This window comes from Oncorhynchus mykiss, chromosome 20 (assembly GCF_057628025.1).
Source record: "Oncorhynchus mykiss isolate SJ-2025 chromosome 20, ASM5762802v1, whole genome shotgun sequence".
NCBI classification, from domain to species: Eukaryota; Metazoa; Chordata; class Actinopteri; order Salmoniformes; family Salmonidae; genus Oncorhynchus; species Oncorhynchus mykiss.
Genome location: NC_143041.1, coordinates 12,794,693 through 12,814,946, shown reverse-complemented (window position 1 = coordinate 12,814,946; position 20,254 = coordinate 12,794,693). Strand labels below are relative to the sequence as shown.

At 43.5% G+C, this 20,254-nt stretch overlaps 1 protein-coding gene across 10 annotated transcripts in view; it reads left to right on the top strand.

The window, feature by feature from the left end:
• Positions 1-5,082: 5,082 nt before the first annotated feature.
• The window catches only part of shisa6b (shisa family member 6b), a 74,464-nt gene continuing 59,292 nt past the window's right edge, over positions 5,083-20,254 (top strand). For 5 of the 10 annotated variants that reach the window (XM_090212243.1, XM_090212242.1, XM_090212240.1 and 2 more), the window contains exons 1-4: positions 5,426-5,539; positions 6,036-6,958; positions 10,682-10,842; positions 15,711-15,812. In XM_090212243.1, coding sequence (XP_090068369.1) covers positions 6,426-6,958; positions 10,682-10,842; positions 15,711-15,812 — 796 coding nt within the window. In that variant the 5' untranslated portion in view covers positions 5,426-5,539; positions 6,036-6,425. Of the gene's footprint in view, positions 5,540-6,035; positions 6,959-10,681; positions 10,843-15,710; positions 15,813-20,254 lie in introns of all 10 variants that reach the window. The other 5 variants (XM_090212244.1, XM_021575589.3, XM_090212241.1 and 2 more) reach the window with 2 other exon arrangements.

Genomic DNA, 20,254 nt, shown 5'->3' with positions numbered 1-20,254 from the left:
GGTGTGCCTTGTTAAAAGTTAATTTGTGGAATTTCTTCTTTGTGTATTTGAGCCAATCAGTTGTGTTGGGATGGTATACAGGATATAGACCTATTTGGTAAAATACCAAGTCCATATTATGGCAAGAACAGCTCAAATAAGCAAAGAGAAATTACAGTCCATCATTACTTTAAGACATGAAGGTCAGTCAAACCGGAAAATGTCAAGAACTTTTAAAGTTTTAAAGTGAAGTCGCGAAAACCATCAAGCGCTATGATGAAACTGGCTCTCATGAGGACCGCCACAGGAAAGGAAGACCTAGAGTTACTTCTGCTGTAGAGGATAAGTTCATTAGAGTTAACTGCACCTCAGATTGCAGCCCAAATAAATGTTTCACAGAGTTCAAGTAACAGACCCATCTCAACATCAGCTGTTCAGAGGAGAATATGAAATCAGGCCTTCATGGTCAAATTGCTGCAAAGAAACCAGTACTAAAGGACACCAATAAGAAGAAGAGACTTTCTTGGGCCAAGAAACACGAGCAATGGACATTAGACCGGTGGAAATCTGTCCTTTGGTCTGACAAGTCCAAATTCAAGATTTTTGCTTCTACCCGCTGTGTCTTTGTGAGATGCAGAGCAGATGAATGGATGATCTCCGCATTTGTTGGTTCCCATCGTGAAGCATGGAGGAGGAGGTGTGATGGTGGGGGTGCTTTGCTGCTGACAATGTCAGGGATTTATTTAGAATTCAAGACACACTTAACCAGCATGGCTACCACACCATTCAGCCATCCCATGTGGTTTGCGCTTAGTGGGACCATCATTTTTTTTTCAACAGGACAATGACCCAACACACCTCCAGGCTGTGTAAGGGCAATTTGACCAAAAAGGAGAGTGATGGAGTGCTTCATCAGATTACCTGGCCTCCACAATCCCCCAACCTCAACCCATTTGAGATGGTTTGGGATGAGTTGGACCGCAGAGTGAAGGAAAAGCAACCAGCAAGTGCTCAGGATATGTGGGAACTCCTTCAAGACGGTTGGAAAAGCATTCCTCATGAAGCTGGTTGAGAGAATGCCAAGAGTGTGATACTTTGAAGAATGTAAAATATAACATATATTTTGATTTGTTTAACATTTTTCTGGTTACTATATGATTCCATGTGTGTCATTTCATAGTTTTGATGTCTTGACTATTATTCTTCAATGCACAAATGTTTAGAAAACCTCTAGAATGAGTTGATGTTTCCAAACTTTTGACTGGTACTGTATATCCAAATATTTATCAGGTGCACAGAGGGTGTAAATGAAATGTAAGTGGTTACAGCTGTAGCCAGTTAGCCAGATAACACCTGGGAAAGGACAGACAGCGGGCATGCGTTCCCCCTTGGAATAGTCTCACACACACACCCACACACTCACTCTCAACCTTACACGAAAAGTGCTTATAGCAATTGAAAAAGTGCCATGTACTCCAAATGCGATCCATTATTGATTTACTGTCAATACCCAGCTAACACGTTTGGTTCCTTGGAAGTTGTGGGAACGAAGCCATATGTTTCCTGACTGGGAAAACAGATGATTTTTTTTAAATGTTCTGAGAACGGAAGTGAAAATTTAGCCTGTTCTGGGAATGTACATTTTTAGGTTCCAGAGAAAGGTTCTGAGAAAGTTTTACTGGGAGGTTTTATTAGCGTTCCGAGAACGGCAATGACAGGTTATTTTTTAGGTAAATAACGTTCTAAGAAAACGTTTCAAGAAGACGTTTAATAACACTGTTAGCTTAGTTTGGGTTAACTGTTTTGAACACCAAGCACAGATAGGTCACATGGCAATTCATTTCCCTAGGCATTAATCATGCAAACACATTTTATTGTTGCACGGTATCAGTGAGATTGGGACCTATAATATTTCACTGCCCCACCAGGATTGAGCTTAAAGTTTTTTTAAGCTGTTTATTTTAGTCTTTTCAACCAGACCCCATTTCTAAAGAAACAAGCACTCATTAAGATCAGGTGTGGCCAATTAGTGGGCACGGCCAAATCACCTGAACACACTTAACAAGATAGAGGATAGAGAGAGTTTTGTTGACGATGAGAACAGAATGTATATGTTTTTAAATTACATTGTTAGAACATTCTTTGAACGTTACTAATGTTTTCTTGTGGTTTTTATGGAAAGTTTTCTCAAATGTTCTGACAACATCACTTTAAATAGAACCGTGAACCAAGTACTGAATTCACCACCTAAGAAACATATGGTTGTCAGAACGTTATGCGCTAGCTGGGTATCCTGAACCATTCCTAGAATGTTGTGGGAAGGTTGTATGCAAAGTAACTGTAGGACAACCATTCTCTCACCAAGCTATCATTTGGTTCTCAGAACATTATGTGCTAGCTGGGTATTATATCATCACATTCTATTGTACTGAAAATCAAAGCTAACGGCTTGACAAGCAGTTTAATTGTACGTTTGCCAACGTCATTAACCTGCCGATACAATAAAATCACAATCGCTGTAGAAACGCAGGTCTCCTGCTTTATGTGAGAATAAAGAAGGAGTCCTGCATAGATATACCACTTTGTGTGTGTTTTAATACTCTGTCCAAGCAACCACTCTCCGACCCCATAGCCCCAACAGTTCCTTTCTCTGCCTAGCGCCCAGAGGGCACAACTGGAGCATTATCTGAAGCCCTTGACAAAGCACTTTCTCCAGCAGGACGCGGCGGTTACACACACAGCCACATTCAAGCAGACAGTTCCTCTTAAAAGCCCTCAGTTGTACCAGCCTGGGCTCTTACCGTAATTTGGGAACCAGCGTTTTCAAAAGAAAATGGGTTGTAGTAATGGCAGGAGAGTGATGGCAGGCATAAAGGATTGCTCGACATGGAACAGTAGGAATGGAAGAGGGGGTTCTCTGGATCTCAGATGGGGCTGCGCTTCATTGCTTTGTCAGCACTGTAACTGCAGACTTGTACAGGGAAAACATATCTGAGCAGAAGATGAAGCCTCAATCACAGATATGTCTGTATTTACTAGTAATGTATTCTCCATTGCCTCAGAGTGGGGAGAGATAAGGATTATGTTTCTGGGATATATTTAAAAGCCGTTTGGAAATGGATTGGGTTGGATTGTACAGTCCTCTGAAAGTGAGAGCATTGAGAGGATGATTGTGAGAATAGAATAGAAGAGGTGATCCCTGAATGTTCTGCTCAGGGAATAAACTGACACAAAAGAGGATGACAAATGACTAAAACTTTACCCAAAACCCACCGCTATCAATCCCTATCTCTTACCACCCACATGGAAAGTTGCTGTTACATTTAAGCCAACCCAGCTGAAACTGGGTCCCTCAATCAAGTTTATTGCAGGAACTGGTAAGATACAACTGAAAGCCCAGCTAGCATATAAGGTTCTGAGAACCTTATGTTTCTTAGAGCTGGTTGAGTGTGTCGGTTGTCCTATCGGTATTTTGCAAACAACCTCCCCACAACATTCTGGGAATTGTGCAGGATAACCAGCTAGCCCATAACGTTCTGAGGGCCGTATGTTTCTTACGGAGAAATTTCAGTAGTTCAGCATAAGATTTCCTACAGGTTTCCTCATGGTTCTATTTAAAGCAATGTTCTCAGGAAAACTTTCCATAAAAACACAAGAAAACATTTGTAAAGTTGAAAGATTTTTCTAAGAATGTTATAGAATTTTTTTTTGCAGCATCAACAAAATTCGCTCTCTCTTGTTAAGTATGTTCAGGTGTGTTGGTCACGCCCACTAATTGGCAACAACTGATCTTAATGAGTGCTTGTTTCCATTGAAATGTGGTCTGTTTAAATAGACTAAAATTAACAGCTTTGTATGATTGAAAATAACATGTCAGGGAACCATAGTAAAACGTTCTCAGAACCTCCCTGCAACCTAAAAATGTACATTCCCAGAACAGGTGAATGTTCATTTCCATTTTCAGAATGTTTAAAAAAAAAAAAACATTTTTGGGGGTTTGGAAACTTATGGCTTCGTTCCCAGAACAAAATGGAAACCAAAAACGTACATTCCCACAACTTCCAAGGAACCAAATGTGCTAGCTGGGAGAGGTGTATTTCACTGTAATCTTTAGAAAACAGATCTTTACAGCAGCACACAGATGTGAGTGTAAAGAACATGACAGTGCTTGCTTAGCAAGTACCACTTTCTCCTGATTCGGTTCACACCAAGGCTCGAACTCAGGACCTCTGCCTTGCTAGCACACTTGACCACCCTCCTGAAGCATCTTACTAGCTTTTTGCTGGTGCACGATACTTCAGGCTGACAGGCCATTTACACTAGGAAGCGACATTGAAACATCGGAAGCCCTTCACTTTAGAAGCTTGCTTGCTAGCTTGTTAGCACCCACATGAGGGCAAGGCAAGCGTGGCTAAACGAGTGCCACTTTTATAGTGTAAATGGCAGGTCAGAAGTAAGTTTCACACATCCCTATGTGCCATATTCACCCCTCAAACTACATGAGCACTGAAGCCAATTCAGATTTGATTTAACTTCTTATCTTTACATGTGGTTTAGTTGTGCTTTTCATTCTCACCAGTTTCCAAGTGGCTCATTCGACAAACCTCTCCAGTTCCCTACAAATCTTCCCCAAGATCTTTGTTGTAAATGAGAATGTGCTCTGTCTTAGTCAACTTACCTGGTAAAATAAAAGCTAATTAATAAGAAATGAGAAAACATAGCCCATTCATGAAACATGTGCTTTCAGAGGGGTGTTAAAGCAGCTTGCCTATTCAATTACCTCATTGTGCTCTAGCAGCAGTCTGTGCTGTTTACTATATGTATAAAATAGATATACAGTACAGTGCAGTTTGCATCTGAGACCGTGCATATGTCTCAGAGCACATCCATCCCTCTAGTCCAGAGGAGCTCTTTACTATCGGGAGGTTTACATTTTTCATCACAACAAGGATGGATGGCAATAGTAAAAAGTGGTTACTAAGCAACTGCTTGCTGGCTTTGTGATCAGTCAACTGTTGCAGGCATGTGAGGATCTCTCTCTCTCTCTCTGACACACACACACACACACAACACGTAAGACAGTGTGTGTGTGTTTCTCAGTGTGTCACTAATAGGCAAAACTCACAGAATCTATTATGAATGACTGTGAGAAGGTCAGTTCTGGTGACTTATTAAAAGGAAATTCTACTCCAAAATTAATTAGAATAAAATAACGCTGACATCTCAATTAAAATATTTATCCCGTGTTTCTGGCTATGTTGTGACTATGGTAGCTAGTCACAGTAATATTGCCGCTTATTTCTCGTTTTTCAAGCAAAGGTCTTTAGGGAGTATGAGAGCACAGATGGTTGCTTCGCCTAGCTGAGTTCTGCTAGAAGCAAACCGAACCTATGGATGTGGACGCCTTGAGAGGGAGACGAAGGAAGGGAGGGAGGAGAAAAAAAGAGAGACGAGGAGGGAGGGGAGAAGTGGAAAGTGGTCTCTTGCTGAGCTCTGATATTCTATTCACTCTCTCCGCGCCAGACAGAGAGCAAGCAAGTCAACGGCAATCTTGAAAGAGGTAGGTTTTATCACCAAAACTTTCACTTTGACCTATTGCTTGTGCCTCAGCTTCATATGCAGATATCTAGATTACATTGCGTTGTGCTGTGCTTTTCCCTGTAAGGTAAAATGAAATACCTTACTTTTAAGCAGTCTAATATATTGAAATAGGCTATTCGTTGGCGATATTTTACTGAGTAAAAACAAATATTTGGCTGCAATTAAAACAGTTTTGTACATATTGGTTATGGAAATTTGGCATTTGGATAATTCCAGTTGCAACGTATGTGCATTGAAAGGGATTTAAACAAGCACGTATTGACTGCATGCAGCCAATATGATAAGCCCAGAAGCCCGGAATGTCAAATACTTCACGAAAGGTTGTGACAAAAAAAAACGTTTATCGGAATAAATTAGTGTTTTCCATCGCGTGGCTGAATAGTTGATAGACTTAATGCGCCACCCTTGACGTGCGGATAATGGCTAATTAAGCGTTTTGCTTGTTTCCTCTACAGCGCAACTTTCACCACAGCAAGATGTGCGCACAAACCCTACTGTTTAAAGACAGCTCGACCTAAGGCGCGCCATAGAAATCAGGACATTGGACAGCGACACCCGGCCGATTTCAGAACCTCCAACCCGGCGGAAAGCACAGAGTCACCGGTTCTCGACTTTCCTATCAGAGCGCAATGGGTTGCAGAAGCTCTGCTATTAATGATACACTTAACTCACTCTTCTACCCAGAATGGTAACAGTATCGATACTGAGGGGACCAACGCGAGTGGCGGATGCCAGGGTTGCGACAGCCTTGACAGACTAAGAGCCCTATCACATTCACTATAAGTACCAAGTCAGAAAAGAACACAAGCGTCGCGTCAGAAGTGAATTGACAGGTTAGACACACCATGGGGATACGGCACCTTTTGCTGCTCCTCATATACTTGGATCCCCTGAGCGTTTTCTGCGCCGCCACGGGAGGCAAGAAAGTGAAGACGGAGACCAAGAGGACTCCCAAGGCAAAAGAAGCCAACATCACCGCGGCGGTCCCCACCGCTGCGCCGCAGAAGAACACGACCAAGGACTACGATATGTGCACGGGTTACTACGACGTGAGCGGACAATTTGATAGAGAGTTTGCTTGTAACAACACGGTTCACCGCTACTGCTGCGGGTCCTGCTTCCTGCGGTTCTGCTGCCAGGAAAAAGAAAAACGAGTGGATCAGTCAAGTTGTAAAAACTATAACACGCCGGACTGGGTGAAAACGCCCCCCCCGTCGCCAGCCTCGACGGGACAGCCTTTTGACCCGAGCATGGACCAGACGAACACTGCGGTGTACATCACCTGTGGGATCATAGCATTTATTTTAGTGGTGGGAGTTTCGGCTAAAGTTGCCTACGACAAAGCCACAGAGCCACCTCAGGAAATGAATATCCATAGGTAAGTCAGAATGACTGAATTAATGAACGCCTGCTTGGGTGCAAAGCCCGCTCGTATGTGTGCCGCAACGTGATCTGGTCTATAATGTCTTGAGACAAAAATGTCAATGTCGTTAAACATATTATTGTGTAATGAAATCATGTTCGCATGCAGTATAAAATATATTATGGATTGTCAATCTGTCAATTGAAATCTTCAATTTTCCGTATAACATGGCCGAGCTAATATGGGGCGTATCCACAACCCCCAGTTGTCTAAGCCAGTATACCAAGAGGTCTAACCCTTGAACTAAGAACACTAGCCGCACCTGGAACAGTTGTACAGTAGACTGACTATATTACTCCATGGCAATTAAGGGTCAGAGGTCATAGTTCAGCCTACTGTGAGGTGTCACGTGTCAGTTGTTATATCTGACATGAATGGGTCCCATTCTATGTGTATGAATTGTGGCTGTTCTCATACTTTTCAAACGTTAACTTTAGATGTGATTTAGATGTGCTTAAGATTAGATTTGTGCCCAATAGAAATTAATTGTAAATTATGTATTGTGTCATTTTGGAGTCACTTTTATTGTAAATAAGAATATAATATGTTTATAAACACTTCTACATTCATGTGGATGCTACTATGATAACGGATAATACTTAATTACCATTCCTTTATAATAATTGCCATTCATTTCTATTGGGCACTAAAGAGTTTGAAACACAACCCAAACGAACAGGAAACACATTTTGTAGAGTCACAAGCTTGATGTAGTCATTGCATACTAGGAATATGGGACCAAATACTACATTTTGGACTACTTTCTTTATTTTGACCCATACTAAATCTAAATGACCAAAAATAAATCTGTTTCTCTGGGGGATTGTATTAGTATAAAATATTAAAATGTCCCAATTATTTTGAGCACACAATATAGCTCAGTATTTGAATATTTGTTTTAAACAGTCATTGCTCATGTTTGTAGAGTCAATAGAGTCAATCATTTCAGACCCCACTATATATGGCTCTGGTTCTGCTTGCTCCATATGTGGCACCCCTAAACGTTCTATAAAGAACTCCTTTGTAGGGTTCTTTGATCCGAACCCCAGCCATGGGAAACACTGCAAACCTACGGAGGCTGCAAACAGTAAGCTCTGTCACTCAGGCAATAAGCATTCAACCAATCCATAATTGAACAACAAATGATTTGCGATTGTTGCAAAAGTTGCTTAAATTACCGAAAGAAAACACACATTGCATACACTGTTAACCTTCTGGATACAATAAATCTGCTATGTGATATTGGCACAATGTGGTTGAAAGTTATCTATTTATATATTGATACTTCATTATATGTAGCTTTTTATTAAACCCAATAGGGGTACTTTTCTATTGGAGTTTGGATGTTAGGGGTGGATTTGGTAAGATGAAAAAAGAGTAGCTCTATCTCTTTCACAAGATGTGTTTTTAATTCATGTCAATTTACCAACCTTTCTGAAAATGGATATATTGCATTTTGGAATGAGATATGTCCTGCCAATACAGTCTGACACTGCTTATAAAAATGACCCTATCACCCACTCATAGTTCAAATGGTGCATCTTTTTTTCCCAAATTATATTCTATTGGATTATACAGAATTGAGGTTAAATGCCAGAATGCCATTAATACAGTAGTGTACACATGAAATAGCAGAGGTGTTCAAAGCGAAACATCTAAATGATTTGGATAGGCAGACTTGTTGGCTGGCAAATCAGGTGTGTGGGTGAGGGAATGATCCTACTGATCCTACTGATGCATATTTGATGTATCTTTTGAGCACGTTTCATTGCAGGTGTTGTGATGAATCTGGTTTCTGCATCATAAACCCAATGTAATAATACAGAGAGCACTGATGATGCATCATCCCTTAAAATGGAAACGGATAAATCCAGACAGAAATGTGTCTATGCACATTTCCCTGGTAAAAATACTCGTAAAATGTCAAGGCCGGGCCTCCCGGGTGGCGCAGTAGTTAAGGGCGCTGTACTGCAGCGCCAGCTGTGCCACCAGAGACCCTGGGTTCGCGCCCAGCCTCTGTTGCAACCAGCCGCGACCGGGAGGTCCGTGGGGCGACGCACAATTGGCCTAGCGTCGTCCTGGTTAGGGAGGGTTTGGCCGGTAGGGATATCCTTGTCTCATCGCACACCAGCGACTCCTGTGGCGGGCTGGGCGCAGTGCATGCTAACCAAGGTTGCCAGGTGCACAGTGTTTCCTCTGATACATTGGTGCGGCTGGCTTCCGGGTTGGATGCGCGCTGTGTTAAGAAGCAGTGCGGCTTGGTTGGGTTGTGAATCGGAGGACGCATAACTTTCAAACTTTGTCTCTCCCGAGCCTGTACAGGAGTTGTAGCAATGAGACAAGATAGTAGCTACTAAAACAATAGGATACCATGAAATTGGGGAGAAAAAGGGGTAAAATGTAATAAATAAATAAAAATGTCAAGGCCTTTGTCAAGTCAAACCAGTTTGTTATCAGTTGACTGTTATAGACAATAACATTTTAAATATACCTTCTATTCAAGCCCCCCCCCCCCCCCCCACACTTCCATACCACCTATCATACCAAGACTTTCTCGTGGTGGCGGTGGTGTGTGGATTCTCAGCCTGCAGTGGTGAACTGACAAGGGTTAATCAGCATTATGTTGGAGATTTCCACCGAGTAGCTGTTTGTAGTTATGTGTGTAAGCTTCCATGTGTCTTCTCGGCTGTTTCCCGGCTCCCTTTGGGCTTTGCCACATTACAGTTACCACAGACGAGTGGACAACACATGTTGGAGAGAAGACATCGATGAGCGACCGCTGACAAACATTGTACTCTCCCTCTATGACGCATGGTCCTTTCATACATGCATGACTCAACCCAGGACTAAGCTCGAGACAGTGAATAATGTATCACGTTAAGGTCAAAGTTATCATTATAATGGGCTCCCGAGTGGCGCAGCGGTCTGAGGCACTGCATCTCAGTGCAAGAGGCGTCACTGCAGTCCCTGGTATGAATCCAGGCTGCATCACATCCGGCTGTGATTGGGAGTCCCATCGGGTGGCAGACAATCGGCCCAGCGTCGGCCGTCATTGTAACTAATAATTTTTTCTTAACTGACTTGCCAAGTTAAGTAAAGGTTTAATTTCAAAATAACAATAACAATAATTGCTTTTAACACATCTGCACAACAGCACATCCAATGTTAAAGTACCTAACTGAAAAACACAGGTGTGAAATAACTAAAAAACATGAACAATATTTATAGAGCAGCAAAGGTTATGCTGTAGAGATATTTGTCATGCACAAGGCTTGGAGCAACCGCAGCAATGCAAACATCATTTGATTTCCTCCTCCTCTTCCCAAGTGCTGGCAGGAAAAAAATGGAATATTGTTGTTATTTTCTTTCATGAGGCTGTTGAGTTTTTCTATTCCCTCTCTTCCCTCTCCTCCTCGTCCCCGAGGAGCCATACCTCCATACGCACCTGGCGTCGGCCTGAAAAACACTACCATTCAACCTAATTAGAACGGCTTCTCATAAACACAACTCTGTGTCTGTTTCTTCTCTTTTATTAATGGTTCTCTGTAACCTTCCAGTGCCAAGAACACTCACTCACCTTGGAGTTTAGTGTAGCTGCTTGGAGAAGTTAGCTAAATAGTAGTAACAGTAACAGTTGGTGCCCAAAATATTGAAAGCTCTCTCTCTGTGTGTCCCCAGGGCCCTTGCAGACATCCTGAGGCAGCAGGGGCCCATTCCCATATCTCAGTACGACTGTGAGAACTTTGCAGCGATGAACGGCTCTCCCAAAGACAACACTCCTCAACAAACCTCCTCCAAGAACCACTACACCCCTGTCCACCAGTCCAAGTCCAACCACGGTACGTTACCTTTATAGTATGGTACATATATTCTACTGTTTTGAGTACATATCATCAAAGACACATTTGGTGAAGTGGTATGAGAATACTGTGTGAAGTGTGTGAATGTGTTGGTGCATCATCATTATTCTTCATGACTTTGACCTGCTTAATCACCTGCATGAGACTGTTACTGAATTTATATGTGTCAGTGGTCTCTCATTCTTTGTGTACGAGTGCACACATTGTTTGTCTACGGCATGCTGCGCTCCCTGTCAATGGTGTAATCTCCTGTGTTAACATCCCATAATCATCCGATTTGTGCAAGAGTGGGAACAAGAGGGAGAGAGAGAAAGAAAGAGAGGGATAGAGACAGTAGAGAGAGGAAGAGAGGGATAGAGACAGTAGAGAGAGGAAGAGAGGGATAGAGACAGTAGAGGGAGAAAGAGAGGGATAGAGACAGTAGAGGGAGAAAGAGAGGGATATAGACAGTAGAGGGAGAAAGAGAGGGATAGAGACAGTAGAGGGAGAAAGAGAGGGATAGAGAGAGTAGAGGGAGAAAGAGAGGGATAGAGACAGTAGACAGAGGAAGAGAGGGATAGAGACAGTAGAGAAAGGAAGAAAGACAGACAGAGGCCCTGTTAGTGTAGATCATTGTGGCTGGTGAGGGAACAGGGCCGGGCCGTCTGTGGCAGGGTGGAAACGGTGGATGCTGAGTGGTTCAGCGGGTGAGTCAGCCAAGGATGACACCCTGAAACACAGACCGCAGCGAGACCGTGACCGCGTTGGCACGCATGGGAATGGGATTCAACCACACGGCTGGGAAGTGGGAACAGAACAACACTGACAGGGGGTGTACATCTCGGTTCTGGGATCTCTGAAGACATACAGTCCTGCAACCACAAACCTGTCTCATGTTTACTGTGAGTGTGAGGCAGGTCTGAGTTGAGCGAGAGGGAGAGAAAGACTAAAAGAGAAAGGTGTTTGAGAGATACACAGTAAGACAGAAAACGAGTGCAGAGAGGAAGAGACTGTGGCCGTATCCGAAAACCCATACTTCTGTACCTCAACACAACAAGAGAAAGGGAGGACAGACAGACAGACAGACAGACAGACAGACAGACAGACAGACAGACAGACAGACAGACAGACAGACAGACAGACAGACAGACAGACAGACAGACAAAGACCTAAAAATCCACTCGCATGGACAAAAGACACGCAGAGACACACAGCAGGACAGACAAACAGATGTGCAGGCTAGACATACAAGTGTGTCAGGTTTCGAACCAGCTCATTTAGGTTGCAAAGCATGGCGGGCCATGTCGTCCCCGGTCTGTCGACCCCGCCGGTCTGTCGACCCCAGTCTGCTCCCAGGCAGCGGCCCTGTCTGTCTGTCTGACTCACTGTATCAATCTGGTCCTAATGCCCACCGAGCCGTGCAAGGCACAGGGGGAAAGCACCCACCCAACTGGATGACCTTGTGGGAAGTCATACTCAGCGGAGGTCAAGCATCTCGCTCTCTCTGTGCCTTTCTGTCTGCCTGTCGGGTTGTGTCTCTGTCTGCCTGCCTTCCTGCACACAATCGTTGTTAGTGTTAGCAAGTGAACATAGCTCATCATGTAGGCTAGCTTATCCCTTCCCAGCCCAGCTCGCCCTACACTGTGGACCAGGAAGTCCTGTGGTCTTGGACATGAAAGGCAGTGACATGCAGAAGAGACTACATGGGTAATGTGTGGGTATAAATTGGGAGTTGCCATTCTATCGGGATCAGGATCGGTGGTACAGCAGCACAGGGAGAGAGAGAGATAGAAACCACTCACTCGCAGTGAAATTGCATATTCATGTGTGGCAAAATGCGACTCCAGTATAATACCGTACTGTTGTGCTCCTGACTAGAGGATTTCTTTCTATGAGAGATGTCCCCGCTGGGGATGACACAGTAGACAGAACATGGAGAACGGAGAGAAAGAAAGAAAGCGATTGAAAGAAAGACACAAATAAATGAATAAATGAAAGAAATCCTGCACACACCACACGCCGCAGCCTTCCAAGACGAGCCCCTCAGGTCTCTTAAATCAGAATGTCCCAGAGTCCTCGGTAACCAGGTATAGCTAAAGCCAAAGGTCTAGAGAAGCCTAAGAGGACCCTCTCCAACTGAGCCAAGAGATGAAATGACATCCTCCTCTGATCCTAAAATGGAATGCCGTGGTTTTCCACATCACAACAAGAAAACCCACTTTGCCCACAAAAAAAAAACAGATGATTTTCGTGGCATAGCTTTAGATGCATTCCTAAAAATGCAGGCCGGGTATGTCACAGGTATCCTTGGTAAATTGCTAGAAAACCTGTCCCGCCGTCCGGGGCATTTTTAAAAACAGATCCCGGAGCAAACTGTGCAGACAGCAGAATACGATACCATGCTATTTACATTGTCATCCACTCTGCTTGAGTTGTAAGCTTGGAAACCTGCTTTTAGGTCTGAGAGTTAACGTCACACACCCTGCAGCCACAACAAGGAAAAGTCCTTGACAGTTGTTCAGTTTAGAGGGCTTGAGTGGATTTGACGTTAAACGTACTTCTGGGTTTGAAGTAAAGAAACTAAGCGAGAGAAAATGAATGAATCATTCTTTTTGGACCCACATAGCTCTCACGGGGAAAAACATTTACATTACACTGCAAACACAGGTTTTGTAACTGTATGTTGGTTTTTGCTATAAAAAAAAAGTGAATTAAGTCCATAAAGAATAGAGGAAGTTATGTTTATTGTAATGTGCAGTATATCTGTTTATACTCCAGGATCCAGATCCTAACATCTTAGGGTCAGAGGTCCTATTTTTGACTCAACAACAACCACAGTTTCTCTGACTTTCAAAGTCCAATGATGACTCTGTTGCACAAACAGCTAATGGTGACTATATACAAATGACAACCATTTCATCTTCTCGCTTTTGACGTAACCTTGTTTTGATATGACTTTTGGACATTTCCCACAGCCCTTTAGTGCTGTGTGTGTGTGTGTGTGTGTGTATGTATGTGTTTGGGTATTTGTGAGTCTGTGTGTATTTCTGCATGAGTATGGGTGTTAGTCTCACTCTCTGCGTATGTGTGTGTTTGTGTGTGTCTATTGCCTCGGAGAAATTGGCAGCACAGCATGCATGAGTTTTGCCTGGATTACTAAACTATGATTTCATTAATTTAATTAAGATATAGTTCGCCGATTGGCACTTTTCATAATCAGATTCAGTCTGCACTTTTTTTCTCTCGACATTTTCAGTTTTTCTAATCTTCCAACAATTAATCCTAAAACTGCACGGCTATTACATCTCCTCACTGACCTCCCTCCCGCTCTCCCTCCCTGTGGGCTTGGTAATCATCTCCTCCATTTAAAGAGGGGTATTTCTATGCTGACTGTGTCAACATGGTTTGTATAAACCACCTCCTGTGTGCACCCGTGTTGTGTGTCAGAGCTTGCATGTGCTCATGCACATGTGTGTGTGTGTGTGCGTGTGGTCGTGCGTGCGTGCGTGGTCGTGTGTGTATGTGAGAGGTATGTGTGTGGCGGGGCAGGTGCGAGGGTGTAATTCCTTTTATGAAGACCTTTAAGTGTAGCATCGTACAGTTACTTCTTGTTAATTAGAAGCTATTTTGCATAATGACATCAAGCATTCACCACTGTGTTCTAGGTAACACAGTATTTAACCCGTTGGTTTCGTGTGCGATCAACAATTCTGACATGAAGAATAAGTATTGCACAGTATAGCATTGGTAGATTGGTTGTTACAAAGGCTGAGCGCTTACCGTGCATGGGAGGTTGAGAGAGAGAGAGAGAGAGAGAGAGAGAGAGAGAGAGAGAGAGAGAGAGAGCAGTACATACAGTACACGATACAGATGACGTGCATGCCACCATGTCCCCTACACAGTAGATACGGAGCTGACAACGCTGTAAAACCACTACACCATGTCAATTACCCCCGCCTGTCTCACTGTGGTAAAGCTTAATCGCCCTTGGAGTTGAATAACCTTGCCAGTCTCTCCGAGCTACACAACACCACATCTCTCCCTCTCATTCCATAATGAAATTATCTGATTATTAACATTCTTCTGCAATATAGAGCCAGGAACTCGAGAAGGTACAACAAAAGTTATCACGTGTCAAAGGTACCTCTCTATCTCCTACATCTGACACATACATAGGTGCATAGGTGCATAGGTGCATAGGTGCATAGGTGCATAGGTGCTCATTGGAGGTGAAAGTCACGTATCCTTTTATCAAGGACAATCAATTCGTAATGCATAGCCTTTTCCGTGGCGGTGCTTCACGCTATCTCACCTTAATACGTTGGGAAAATAATCAGGAGAAGGGGATTGGAATTGGGTTTGAACAGGTCCTTTGGATTCACAGGTTGTCATCTAGGGTCAGAAACATGGCCTAACCATGATAAAGGTTAGACAGGAAGGATCGGGTATGATATTGTGTGTGTGTGTGTGTGTGTGTGAGACTGCTCACAACACAATTACCATGGTAATAGAATGGGAGGATAATACAGGCGAGACGTACAGTAAGCCTAAGACATGATATCTGCAGCTATGGCAACCTCTGGTAAGTGAAGCATGATTGGGTTCACAGTGGTCTTTCCTATGGATTTTTATTAGCATGTTTATTTATTTATTTAGACTAGTTTTCTTCCATTTTCTAGTTTAAAGAGAGAATGATCAAGGGGTTCTGATAGCAGCAGTGATAGTGAGAATCAAAGTAATCAGAAGTGTCTGCTGTTCTTAGGTGATCAAAAAGAGAAACTTTGCAAGTAAGCAGTCTTTGGAAGACTCCTCCTCGATGTCCCTATAGGTTTACACCAGGTTTCTGACTCTGTGATTGGCTCTTGCAGGTCTCCAATACGGGAAGGAGAGCATCCGCAGCAGTGGGGGTCACGACCTTCATACTTTCATCTCTTCTGGGTTCGTCACGTTGGGTCGCGGCCAGCCCAAAGGTACAGTACAACACTCTATACACTTTCTATATCTATATAACCCTTAATCTTATCGATCCAACTCTATCTAACCTCTGCCCCATATAAAGCTTATCTATATACCTCTATCCAACCCCTTATCCACCAATCACCATCCCTCCATACACTGACCTCCATACACTGCTGAGTCAACAATGATACATACATCTTCTCTGCTTTCCTCTCTCATTCCCTCTTTACCTCTTTTTCTCCCTGTGGCCGATATCTACCCTTCCTAGTACTACATGCTGTGTACTAATGGCATTGGAAGTAAGCACCATTTTTGAAATTCCACATGCGATAAAGCTTTCTATTTTCGCGTACCCAAAATGCTTACGGTTTAGAACGCAAGTAAGGTCCCTCTCTCCTCTCTCTCTCACACACACACACGCACGCACACATGTACTCACACACACACAGTAACACAAGCATTTTGCTGCACTCGCTATTACATCCGCTAAACTGTGTACGTGACCAATAAACGCTGATTTGATTTTGATTTGACTCTCTTTCTCTCCCTCTTCACCCCGGACAGTTTCTCTCTCTAACCCAAAAGGCCTTGCGTTCTATTGGAACTACCCAGCCTCCCCCATACTGCGCACACTGTACCTCTGCCAAGTTATACACATTATTATCGGTGTACATCTTTGTTTGGTGTCGAGACATTGGGGTAAAGGAAATAGAAAGTGTACAGAAAAACAGCGATGTTGCCGTCTACCTGGCTTAGAGCGTGGGGTGGAAATCATGACCCAGCCATCTACATACACCCACGGAGGACACTCACACACACACACACACACACACACACACACACACACACACACACACACACACACCTCCTCAAGATGGATGTCATTAGCTAGGCCCTGTGTTTCCCCGTGGGTTAAATACTGATTAGTATGCATCCCTGTAGACTGTCCTGTTGTGATTCATTCTCCTCCATTTACCTTCCATTTAACACACACTAGGGATATGTCACTTCTAGAAGTTGCAATGTGTGTGTGTGTGTATGTGAGAGAGAGTGGGTATGTGCGCGCGGCTGAGTGTTTAGTTTAGTTTAGTTTATTAGGATCCCCATTAGCTACTGCACATGCAGCAGCTACTCTTCCTGGGGTCCACATATAAAACATTAATAGGCAACAACAACATCAGATATGACATTAAATAAAATATAAAAATACAAAATAAGAGTTTATATATATATATATATACACTAGTGTGTGTGTGTCCATCTCCTCCCACCCTTTTGTCTTGCTAAATGTATACTGTAGCTGATACACACATATTTCTATATACAGTGCCTTCGGAATGGATTCAGACCCCTTGACTTTTTCCACATTTTGTTTAGTTACAGCCTTATTCGAAAATTTTAAAAAATATAAAAAAGCTCAGCAATCTACACACAATACCCCATATTGAGGCCTCCCGGATGGCGCAGTGGTTAAGGGCGCTGTACTGCAGCGCCAGCTGTGCCATCAGAGTCCTTGGGTTCGCGCCCAGGCTCTGTCGTAACCGGCCGCGACCGGGAGGTCCGTGGGGCGACGCACAATTGGCCTAGCGTCGCCCGGGTTAGGGAGGGCTTGGTCGGTACCAGCGACTCCTGTGGCGGGCTGGGCGCAGTGTACGCTAACCAAGGTGGCCAGGTGCACGGTGTTTCCTCTGGCGCATTGGTGCGGCTGGCTTCCGGGTTGGATGTGCGCTGTGTTAAGAAGCAGTGCGGCTTGGTTGGGTTGTGTATCGGAGGACGCATGCCTTTCAACCTTCGTCTCTCCCGAGCCCGTGCGGGAGTTGTAGCGATGAGACAAGATAGTAGCTACTACAACAATTGGATACCACGAAATTGGGGAGAACAAGGGGTAAAATTCAAAAAAAAAAAAAAAACAATACCCCATATTGACAAAGTGAAAACAAGATGTAAGAAATTTTTGCAAAACCCAACCCAAAAAACAGAAATACCTTATTTACATAATTATTCAGAATTGTCTGTAGAGCTCCGAGACAGGATTGTGTCGAGGCACAGATCTGGGGAAGTGTACCAAAAACTGTCTGCAGCATTGAAGATCCCCAAGAACACAGTGGCCTCCATACTTAAATGGAAGAAGTTTGGAAGCACGGCCAAACTGAGCAATCTGGGGAGAAGGGCTTTGGTCAGGGAGGTGACCAAGAACCCAATGGTCACTCTGACAGAGCTCCAGAGTTCCTCTGTGGAGATGGGATAACCTTCCAGAAGGACAACTATCTCTGCAACACTCCTCAGTAAAAGACACATGACAGCTCGCTTGGAGTTTGCCAAAAGCCACATAAAGAATCTCAGATCATGAGTAACAAGATACTGTGGTCTGATGAAACCAAGATTGAACTCTTTGGCCTGAATGCCAAGCGTCACGTCTGGAGGAAACCTGGCAACAACCCTATGGGGAAGCATGGTGGTGGCAGCATCAAGATCAAGAATTTGTTTAGCGGCAGGGACCAGGAGACTAGTCAGGATCGAGGCAAAGATGAAAGGAGCAAAGTACAGAGAGATCCTTGATGAAAACCTGCTCCAGAGCGTTCAGGACCTCTGACTGGGGCGAAGGTTCAACTTCCAACAGGACAACAACCCTAAGCACACAGCCAAGACAACGCAGGAGTGGCTTCGGGACAAGTCTCTGAATGTCCTGGAGCCCAGCCAGAGCTCAAACTTGAACCCGATCGAACATCTCTGGAGAGTCCTGAAAATAGCTGGGCAGCAACTTTCCCCATCCAATCTGACAGAGCTTGAGATGAGGTGATGCTGTAATTGCTGCCAAAGGTGCTTCAACAAAGTACTGAGTAAAGGATCTGAATACTTATGTAAATTATTTCTAACAAACCAAATCTCTCTCTCTCATATATATATATACATATTTTTTTTCCCATTATAATGGAAATATCAAATTACTTACAGACCAGTCAAAAGTTCAGACAGACCTCCTCTCTCTAACCCAAAAGGCTATGCATTCTATTGGAACTACCCAGCCTCACCCATACTGCGCACACTGTACCTCTGCCATGGTTCTAAATGAAACACAAGTCTTTCACAAGACACCGTCACTGGCCATAATGACACAACATATTACATCAACTGGAATGACACTGGAACTCACGGTAGCACAAAAAAAATACAAAAATATTCAAATGAGCCTCTGTCACCTACATTTTAGTTATCACTAATGAGGAAAGAACACTTTGCCTGAACTGCAAAGAACCATTGAAGGCCTCAAAATCATTACGGTTCCACTTAGAACCATTACCCTTCCCAAAGAACCCTTGAGGAACCCTCTTTTCTTAGTTTGTTCATATACTTTGCATCTGTTATATTAGAAGCTTTTACTGCATGAAGTCAGCCAACAGCCACAGCCACGTCTTGTTCCGTCGTCATGATTTCTCGTCCCCTTTGGGCGGTAGCAGTACAGTAGAAGAGTGGATGGGAAAAGCTATATAAATGATTGTACATTAGGAGATGTTTATCATCTGTTTCCACAGAGTCAATACTTCTTGAATCCATGTTCATCATATCCGATGAGGAACATGTAATTGCGGCTCTGCAGATTTACACAGGACACATTTGTCCCTGGGTTTGGCTGACATCTGGTCTGTTGCCTGCCTATAAACCCTGTACTCTGTGGGGCTGAAGGGAGGGTTGGAGCTGGACCAGAACTGCATTGGGTGATACTCCAATAAATCAACATCTCTCGTCCTCACGAGGAATGGAGAGCGGGATTAAAATATATTTTTCAACCTATTCTGTCCCATCTGTGAATATTCTCTGCTTTGCCTCTGTTGTTTTAATGAGAGAATGATGATTTATTGTTTACATAAAATTTGCAGTTTCTGTCTTTGCTCCTTTTTTGTGTCTCAGTGTGTTATGGTCCCCGGGGGTTGGACTATATACAATGGTATTCATCCAGAATGGCTTTCTTTTTTTTTCTCTCTCTTTTTTTTCTCTTTCTCTCTCTCTCTCTCTCTCTCTCTCTCTCTCTCTCTCTCTCTCTCTCTCTCTCTCTCTCTCTCTCTCTCTCTCTCTCTCTCTCTCTCTCTCTCTCTCTCTCTCTCTCTCTACCAACATCACAGATGATGCTTCCTCTGCTTCCATCCCTAGCTGTATATTTGTGAGGCATCATGGGGTATGGTTTAGCAAAACCCAGAGTTTTGTAACAATCGGTAGTCATATTTTTTTTCGGCGAACATACACATTTCCAGATTGGAACCTTAGCACTTAGAATATAACAGATCTCCTGGGCTAGCTTGCGAAAAAATATACACAAGCAAACTAGGTCTTGTTACAGCTACAGTAGTTCTATGGTGTAGTTGTGTTTCTGTCTCAGTTTAGCTCTTTTTTTGTCATGCAGTCCCTCTCCTCCTCTGTCTTGCTCATTCTCTCTCTCCCCCCCCCCTCTCTCTCT